The sequence below is a fragment of the Polyergus mexicanus genome, unplaced genomic scaffold, assembly GCF_030449975.1.
Source record: "Polyergus mexicanus isolate NDT 795.1 unplaced genomic scaffold, iyPolMexi1.0 SCAF_2, whole genome shotgun sequence".
In the NCBI taxonomy this organism is placed as follows: Eukaryota; Metazoa; Arthropoda; class Insecta; order Hymenoptera; family Formicidae; genus Polyergus; species Polyergus mexicanus.
This window is the reverse complement of record NW_027223322.1, coordinates 3,969,194-3,978,222: the sequence shown is the minus strand read 5'-3', so window position 1 is coordinate 3,978,222 and position 9,029 is coordinate 3,969,194. Positions and strand designations below refer to the sequence as shown.

Sequence of the window (9,029 nt, the reverse complement as noted above, 5' to 3'; positions counted from 1 at the left end):
CTCTTATACCTTCACATCTCTTCCTAATATTTAAAATTGATATTTTTATCTTTTATGATTTCAATCGTTATTATTACAAAAGAGAATGTAGATGTATAGAAAGAATTATATAAATATTCATTTTAGAGGACAAATAATTTTTGAAATTTTGGACTATACATATTGGTATTGACGGTATCATCGCGAATCGAACATATATTTCGTCTAGTTTTCTCATTCCGCGATATTTACGTTCGATGTTCTTCAAAAAAAAAATCGTTGGTGTAAAACGGATCTGAGGGTCGCCGCGTGCTATTTTAATGCGTTCGCGAACCCTTCGTCGACCGCACCATCTATGATGGCCGAAGATTTTCGATATTTCAGTTGTGCGGTTATACTTTAATTTATTGACAAAAATGTAATGCCTCTATTTTTAATTGGCCATGTTATCCCCGCGCACGGCATGATAATCACTTGACGCCCACGTTTATGTTACTAACGTTTTCTATAAATAACCGCGTGTGCTTCTTTTTTTATTCAAGATATCCACGCGATCTGACATCGACGCGAAGATGTCTTCTAAGAGGTATCCGATTGTATTTAGTCTGCGTTTTTTTTCAGCGATGCACGGTCCGGCACTTTATGCCGAATTATCCTTTTAGAGATTATTTATAGCAGCAACAGCAATGGATTTTTAACGGCGAACGATCAGTCGTGAATCCGTGACAATCGACTCAACTCTTTGTCTCTTTGTTAACCTGCAACGAAGATTATTCAAAATTATTTATCATTTTGAATAACCCCTTTCTTAAGATCTATCATATGTTGAAATAATCTTGCCAAAATATGAACGAGTTATTTCAATTCTAAGCCAGAATAAAAAAACGCACTGACCACTTAATGGATAGATTAAATTCCTGAGATCTTCAAGTAATTCAGTTAAATCTTGTGCCTAAAATAAATCTCAAAAGTAAAATAAACAAAAATTCTTTCGCGACTTCTAGCAGAATATGAGATGTGATATTTAAGTCTAAGAAATATATTTCTATATATTATTATATTATTATTATTATTATTATTATTATTATTATTATTCTTTTTTAGTGAATTAAAAAAGTTATCCGAGGAAAGTTTGACGAGACAACCGGAAGAAGTGTTTGATATTATATGCAAGCTAGGAGAAGGGTAATTATAATAATATTTATGACAGAAGGGGTAAGATAAATCTTTCTATTATTTCCAAATATGTACTTCTTTACAGATCTTATGGATCAGTTTACAAAGCATTACATAAGGAGAGTGGGCAGGTGCTGGCCATCAAACAAGTACCTGTCGATACCGACTTGCAGGAAATTATTAAGGAAATATCAATTATGCAACAATGTGACTCTCCATATGTTGTTAAATATTATGGAAGTTATTTTAAAAATACAGATTTATGGGTAAATTGGTGCATCGTATTCTATTTCAAATAGATTGAATAAAAATGTGCTAAAATATATCATTTTAACATTTAGATTGTGATGGAATATTGCGGAGCTGGTTCTGTTAGTGATATCATGAGGTTAAGGAAGAAAACCCTTCAAGAAGATGAAATTGCAACAATCCTGAGCGACACTCTGAAAGGATTGGAATATCTTCACTTGAGAAGGAAAATTCACAGGGACATTAAGGCTGGAAATATTCTTCTTAATAATGAAGGCCATGCAAAATTGGCTGATTTTGGTGTAGCAGGTCAATTAACGGTAAGTTACAGAAGGAAATTTGTCATCAAATTAAAGAAGTAATCTGTAATGAAATCAAATTTCTAATCTAAATGCTTATAGGATACTATGGCTAAACGTAACACAGTCATTGGTACACCATTTTGGATGGCACCAGAAGTAATACAGGAGATTGGTTACGATTGTGTGGCTGATATATGGTCTCTGGGAATAACAGCCTTAGAGATGGCCGAAGGCAAGCCACCATATGGCGATATACATCCAATGAGAGCAATATTTATGATTCCGACTAAGCCACCGCCTAGTTTTAGAGAACCTGATCAATGGAGTCCAGAATTTATCGACTTTGTTAGTGGATGCCTTGTAAAGAATCCTGAAGAAAGAGCCACCGCGACCGAACTTCTACAGCACGAATTCATAGGTAAATAAAAGATCAAAGAGATAGAATTTATATTATAACATCTTATTAATTAACGTGTGATTGCAGGTAATGCTAAACAACCAAGTATTTTGAGTCAAATGATTGCTGAGGCTCATGAAATACGAGAGAAGCAAAGCGCGCATAGAGCTCACGTCATAAACAATGTGGCGATTAAAAGTCAGAATCAGACGGAAGATTCAGTAATTATTTAATATTAGTTTATACAAAAATAATATATATGTACATATACATATATGATGACATATTCCTGTTGTCAGGATGAGGACGATTGCAGTGGAACTATGAAACCATTACCAGAGGATAGTAGGACTTTAGTGCCGAGCCATGATCTTCCAGACACGGGTACTTTAGTTTCGGCAGTATTGGACTTGGGTACAATGGTTATCAATAGCGATACAGATACCGAAGCTACTATGAAGAGTTAGTAGATCTTGATTACCAATCTTAATTATATCGAAAGAGATTCCAGTTCATAATAATAACACACGACTAATTTTAATGTTTCTTTCAGGACATAATACTGGTTCTGTGGAATCCGGCAAGAAATATCGACCATTATTTTTAGATCATTTTGATAAGAAAGAAGCACCTGAAATTGGAAAGGTAATCTCTTTATACTTTATATGTATTTAAAATTATATTTAGATATAATTAGTCAGAAATATCAAATAATACTATTGCACAGGGTAATGGACAAATGTTGGCAGCACAAAATTCAGAGAATTCAAACAGATTGGAGTTTCAAAGTCCAACCGAATCTCAAAGGTTTCAAAGTCATCTGCAATTACAGTTACAGAATCAGATATCTCATCCTGTGCCAGAACAGTCTCATAACAACATATCAAAGTTCCAAAACGTCTTCTCAGAACGTGATTTCGAGTTTGTAAGTAAAATTTTTTTCTATTTCATTTATATAATAATTCATATTTATGTTATTGATAACATAATCAATCTTAAGAGAATAGATCATTCTTCTTCATTTTGTAATAAAATTTAAATCGCATTCTTTCCACCAAATTTTTTGGAATAATGCCACTTTAGGCATTATAAAAAAAGAAAACTTGAATATATATATAGAGAAACAACCATATCCTGCAGCTGAAGTTTCTCTCCTACGAGGAACTGCAGCAACGAATGGCTAGTTTGGATGCAGAAATGGAACGGGAGATCGATGAGCTAAGAAAAAGGTATCAAACGAAGAGACAACCTATTCTCGATGCCATGGACACTAAACGGAAACGTCAACAGAATTTCTAACAGAGTTGGTTTTCTTCTCCATGCGAATAAGTGATGACAATGGGATAGATAAAGGATGTACAGTTGTATAAAATGGATAGATTTTATTCGCGTCATCTCTGGTTTTATTAAAGAGAAGAACATTGTTCTCACGCTCTGTGAACATTTACCTCATAAATGGACAGAAACATGTAGCGATCGTTGAATGTTTCCTGTTTACTCACAAATCACAATGTTGCTTTTCTTTATGAACCTGGGATATTATAGCTAGTAATAGCTAATAGCCTCACGTCATCAATGTAAATTATTTTACGTGATTTAGGTGAAAAAACAATCACTATACTTAATTTTTGTATTATGTTTATATCTATACTGTTAAATATATCCTATTCTTATAAAAATATTATAAGACCCTTATAAGGTCGTTAGAAAATTTAAAAAAATGCAATAAGATTACAAAAGAAAGAAATCATGATTACAATCGTTTTTATCAAGAAAAAAATTTTATATTACATATATGAAAACCGTATCGTCACATGCTAGCTAGTCATCTGCAATGCCATTTTACTCAGAATATTGCATTAAAAAAATCATTTGTGTGAAATGCATTCACGAAATGCACTTAAACGCCCAAGCATTTGAACGATTTTGAATGTGAAATGAATTGAATGTCCTATATATCTAATCATGACAATTTGAAATAAGCAAACAAGGCTGTAAGATTTAATTTACTTTTTATCCTACTGCCATAGATAGGCTCTCTCTTTCTCTCTCTCTCTCTCTCTCTCCTCATTTGTATACTAATTCTAGTTTATATCAATTTTTTTTTAAATAATCAGATTTATTTTTTGAATTGCAAGCACTATAACATGATCACATAATTCTAAAATAACAGAGTATTCTTTGTGATATGCAGTGCCGTGGTAAAAATAATGCTGCATTATAATGAAATATTTCATAAAGGAACTTACTAGTATTAGTCTTCCGTATTAGAAAGTATTCCCAGTATGCTCTAATTTAGTTTATTGTAGTATGGAAATTGTTGAAACTGAAAATTTATCAGATTCCACTCTAAAATAATAATGGTATTTTTAGAATCGTATAGTATAATGCCTTACAATAATCATTTTATATGTATAAAGCATTAAAATTATTCATACTGCATATTTTTTTTATTATTAGTCGCAAAACGGATATATTTGTATGTGCCATTAATATATATATATATATGTATATATATATGGCAAGTAACTGTAGTGGAGTAATTCCTTGCTGACGTTGGGCTATTTTGCAAGTAGCACGGAAATAGAATTATACTTAAATGCTATAGTCAGAACTGACCTTAATTTTCTTTTCTAGAAGATAATAAGACAGAATAACAACATATTTTTGATATAGAAAATATGCTCATTGTCAGCGAAATAAGGTCCGAGTTTGAGGCATATATTATCCATAATCTTGATCATGTAATACTAACGAGATATCAAGCGAAAAATAATTAAATTGCTCCACAAACAACATTATACTCTAAATTATTTTATATGAAACACATATATTATATACACATTAAAAATCTGTTCGAATTCTTTTTTAGATAATTTAAATACTCGTATATGTTCGATCTTTTTAATATGTATGTTAAAATCGTAATCGTATTTTATTATATTCATTTTATGATTCAAATATATAATGCATCAGAATATGAAAGTAAAAAAAAAAGAAAAAAAATCATTCTTATATAAAATTATGAATTTGTAAAAGTTTACAAATACATGTCAATTTATAAATTTTATATTTTTACAATTCATACTATTGTAAAATCCTCTTTATAACTTATATTGTACATTTCTTTAACTTATATCTGCTAACATTATACATTATGTATCTTGGAATCGGACAACAAGAACAAAGAAGTTAAAGCAAAAGTATTACAAAGGAGCACACTATAATGCATTTTCTATACGATTGTCAGTCATTTAGCTTTAGAGCAATCACTCTTCATACGGGGTTTATATTTACATATTTAATAGGACAATTTATATATATATATATATATATATATGTATATGTATATATATAATTTTTATTTTTTCACTTTAAAGTATGGCTTTGTATTTTATATTTAATCAGGACACACAAGTTTTATGACAACACTATGATTTTACATTCGTATATTGTGTATTGTACAATCTATTTACAGTGTTTGGCTGAAATATAGAGACTGAAAGCAGAAAAATATGTTTTTTGAGTGAATGATTTAGCAGAAATAACTATAATCAGATAAATAATAGAAGATAACACATCACATATAGAATGATTGCTATTTGACACTTTAAAGCGAGATATATTATTGATAGTTTCGTTTAAGATAATTGTGAAAACAAGTATCGACATACTGCTTTTTAAATAAATATATATATATATATATATAAATTCTAATATTATATATTAATTCTATCATTAAGTACTTCATACAGAATATTACGCTTGTAATTCAAACATAGTTTTGGCTCAAGTTAATTTTTAACTTGCATCAGATTGATTATTATTATAATTGGACGGTATATAAAAGTATAATGAATATTTAATGTAAAGTTATCAATAAATATAAATGCTTTTTTTAATCACATATTAATACAGAAGACACCAAATATAGTTCAAAGCATAGTTCAATAATTAATCAGCCTTGAGAGTCACTAATTGTTAATTTTAAATTGGAAACTGTTATATTGACTTGTAGGTATCACAAAATATATTTCTGAAAAGGTTGTCTAGATAAGGCATACCCTGTTATTTTTTTCATCACTGCGCTTATGTTTCAATCTTCATTAAAAAATAAGTAAACTTATAAATCATCATCTCCTATCATACGAAAAACATTATTTTCCACAATATCAAAATCAGCTGTTGTGCATGTTGCAAGGGTCTTATCGATAACAGTTGACTCATCCGATTTTTTTGATGTCACAGCCGACCATTTACTAGCGAGTTTCTTTATAATTGGTCCCGATTTAGACGAATGATTATTATTGGCACATTCTCGCAATGGTGATCCCATGGTAATACGACTCTGGCCGTCCCTTGTAATATATGTCCAAGATTTTCCAGATTCTACCTGCAAATATCATGTATTTATAGATTAAAAGAATGGATTAAGCATTTGTGTAAGCTGAAATGATTTATATAACAACCTGAATTCTGCTGCCCACTACACATTTTTGTAACAACTCGTCAATCATGGCTTGCAGACAAACAGACATTAAAATCGCTTGCTCCGAAACAATCGTAATCCATTGCAATTCGTTCCTAGCAATTAGATATTCGAAAGATAATTCCAGATTGCACTCGTTAACCTCAGGATGGTCCATTCCCTAGATGAATTCATTGACAATTCATAATTTAACGAACCAACAAGTTTTCTCATTAAATTATTCATAATATATTTACATTTTGTATAGTAGTAATACGCCAACATCGCATTCGTGAAACTTTAAATATAATTTCATGTTCTTTGGATGCTAAAATGCGTAAATTCAATTCATTTCCACCTATAGCAAGTAATATTCTTGAACCACGTTGAGGATAATCACAATAGCATGGTGCAAATTGTATGTAGCCATAATATTTTAAATAACGAGCTACATTCAAGTACTGAAAAAATAAACATGCACAAGAAATCACTCAAAAATGTTACTGGTTTTTTTACAATAAACATACTTCTTTTCTGTTCCCGGATTTTTCTATGTTCTCTAAATGATACTGCATATCCTTGTTAGTCAGTATCCACCCGCTGCGAATTTCTGCAGCTGTTTGGACATATAGTAAATTCATAGTCACTGCATCATTCAATAACTCAAGATCATACGTTGTATCCCAGTAACTTTTTCTGAGAACAATTTTTGTACCCATAGAACTCATATATTTGTATGTTATAAAAGGTGACTCAAAATCTTGTAATTTCCGCAATACTGAAGACACAATACATACTTTAATAAAAAAAGAAAAGAAAATATGTATATATATTAATAGAATATTATAAAAACATACACTCACTTTTAATATTACCTGACAATTCATCTTGTATAATAATAAATAGGGCAAAATGGGAATGATATTTTTCTAGTAATTGTATATGTTCATATACTTTCTATAGAAAGAAAAAAAAATGGAAGTATTTAAATAATTATATCATGTACATAGAAATATATATATATAAATTATTAATGATAAAATATACCTTTAAAATTTCACCAGTATATTTTCTTGTGGAAACATTTAATGAGATTTTTGATCCATTCATGAGAAATATATCTAAAGTCTCAGTCTCAGATAAATCACCAACAGTTTCTTGTTGAGCGTTTAATAAAAAGCCATTTAATATCTCAGAATCGTTTATGGCTATGTTTTGACCAATTGACTGAATATATTTTTCCAATGCTAGCCGTCGCTCCTCTTGTTGATTAGGTGTCAAAGGAAAAAACTTCTTTGGAGGAAATATAGGCAACGACATGTCAAGATCCTTAGAGAGCTGTACATGCAAATTATACAGCTGTTTATATCTCACAGTACAGTGAAATAATCCATTGATATGAATATTGTAACCCTAGAGAAAAGATGCAGAATATTGTACAAGTAGTGAAATACACTATATACAATAAACAAAATATTTTATAAATAATTACAACATATGCATTCCCGGCTCCATCGGTAAATTCCTGAGTATCAGGTATAGAAAAGTGCATCTTGAAATAAGAGTTTAACGAAAAATAAAGATATCGTCAAATCACATCATTTATAACAAAATTCATTAACTTTGAAATATCTTAATCGGTACAGCAGCATCTGTGAAGATGAAACATTAAACAAAAAAAAAAGGAAGACGCAGAGTTTTGAAACTGTCTCGTCTTGTTGGAATAAAATCACGTTTATGTAATTTCCCAAATCGTCGTAAGTTACATCATTGAAATCGAAACATCGAAATGTATGTAATTTCCTAAAAAGGATGGATTCAAAGACATGATCGCGACTCGGAAAAATTGTAGAAAGCAATGCCCTAATAATCACGGAACTATGGTAAGAATAGCGGATATACATATCCCCGAAATTCGTCGCGCCGCTTGAAGATTTACTCACATATTGCCGTAAGACTTTCGTCGTTTGCGGGACCGCATACGTGACAGCGAACTTAATCGGCACACACCCACTCGCGCATTACGTTTCACGCGATTATTATTACTGACACGCATTTGTATCCCACGACGGATCGCGGCTGCTGCACTGCAAGCGAGATAACACATCACAGTTACCCACGCGACTGTAACGAACACGATTGGCGTGTCAACAGAGGAACGACCAATCACGCGTCCAACATGAGACACGGGGTCACATGACGGCACGCGCAGATGACAGATTCGCGTGCGCAACTGCGTTCGCGCAGATGCATAGTGATTTGATGGCTCGTACTGTGAAATAGAGTCCTAGATTATAATCTAGGACGCTACTGTGAAACTAGTACTTGAAAGCAATTGATTGACCAATCAGGACAAAAAAGACAAAGATTTCTTCGAAACATTGGGTGCGTTCAGGAGACACAACCGTAGAGTAGCAATCGAACGTGATTGGTTCTTAGAACCAACAAATCAACGTCG

General features: G+C 31.4%; 2 protein-coding genes across 8 annotated transcripts; one reads left to right on the top strand and one right to left on the bottom strand.

Moving 5' to 3' along the window:
* Positions 1 to 239: 239 nt before the first annotated feature.
* On the top strand, positions 240 to 5,777 carry Hpo (serine/threonine-protein kinase hippo). 2 transcript variants are annotated; one of them, XM_070315479.1, is made up of 10 exons: positions 240 to 565; positions 1,084 to 1,164; positions 1,241 to 1,421; positions 1,497 to 1,724; positions 1,806 to 2,124; positions 2,191 to 2,324; positions 2,403 to 2,565; positions 2,657 to 2,748; positions 2,831 to 3,028; positions 3,223 to 5,777. In XM_070315479.1, exons 1-10 carry the CDS (start codon positions 552 to 554, stop codon positions 3,400 to 3,402), a joined length of 1,590 nt encoding a protein of 529 aa, XP_070171580.1. In that variant the 5' UTR covers positions 240 to 551; the 3' UTR covers positions 3,403 to 5,777. The 2 variants fall into 2 exon arrangements, with proteins under 2 accessions (XP_070171580.1, XP_070171581.1); XM_070315480.1 differs by having other exon boundaries at positions 241 to 565; positions 3,244 to 5,777.
* Snx17 (sorting nexin 17) lies at positions 5,522 to 8,668 on the bottom strand. 6 transcript variants are annotated; one of them, XM_070315482.1, is made up of 8 exons: positions 8,515 to 8,668; positions 8,064 to 8,123; positions 7,619 to 7,984; positions 7,435 to 7,528; positions 7,099 to 7,349; positions 6,829 to 7,032; positions 6,573 to 6,752; positions 5,522 to 6,496 (listed from the first exon to the last, which is right to left on the bottom strand). In XM_070315482.1, the coding sequence occupies exons 2-8, from the start codon at positions 8,121 to 8,123 to the stop codon at positions 6,227 to 6,229; spliced, it is 1,425 nt and encodes a 474-aa protein (XP_070171583.1). In that variant the 5' UTR covers positions 8,515 to 8,668; the 3' UTR covers positions 5,522 to 6,226. The 6 variants fall into 6 exon arrangements, with proteins under 6 accessions (XP_070171583.1, XP_070171587.1, XP_070171582.1 ...); XM_070315481.1 differs by having other exon boundaries at positions 5,523 to 6,496; positions 8,064 to 8,223; XM_070315485.1 differs by having other exon boundaries at positions 6,294 to 6,492; positions 8,064 to 8,223.
* Between the last annotated feature and the right edge of the window lie 361 nt (positions 8,669 to 9,029).

Coding starts and splice junctions, on each gene's coding strand:
- Hpo (XM_070315479.1), top strand. Junction 1,725..1,805: donor GTGTAGCAGGTCAATTAACG/GTAAGTTACAGA, acceptor AAATGCTTATAG/GATACTATGGCTAAACGTAA. Junction 2,325..2,402: donor AGAATCAGACGGAAGATTCA/GTAATTATTTAA, acceptor TCCTGTTGTCAG/GATGAGGACGATTGCAGTGG.
- Snx17 (XM_070315482.1), bottom strand. CDS start 8,123: ATGCACTTTTCTATACCTGATACTCAGGAATTTACCGATGGAGCCGGG. Junction 7,033..7,098: donor AATCCGGGAACAGAAAAGAA/GTATGTTTATTG, acceptor TTATTTTTTCAG/TACTTGAATGTAGCTCGTTA. Junction 6,497..6,572: donor TAGTGGGCAGCAGAATTCAG/GTTGTTATATAA, acceptor TGATATTTGCAG/GTAGAATCTGGAAAATCTTG.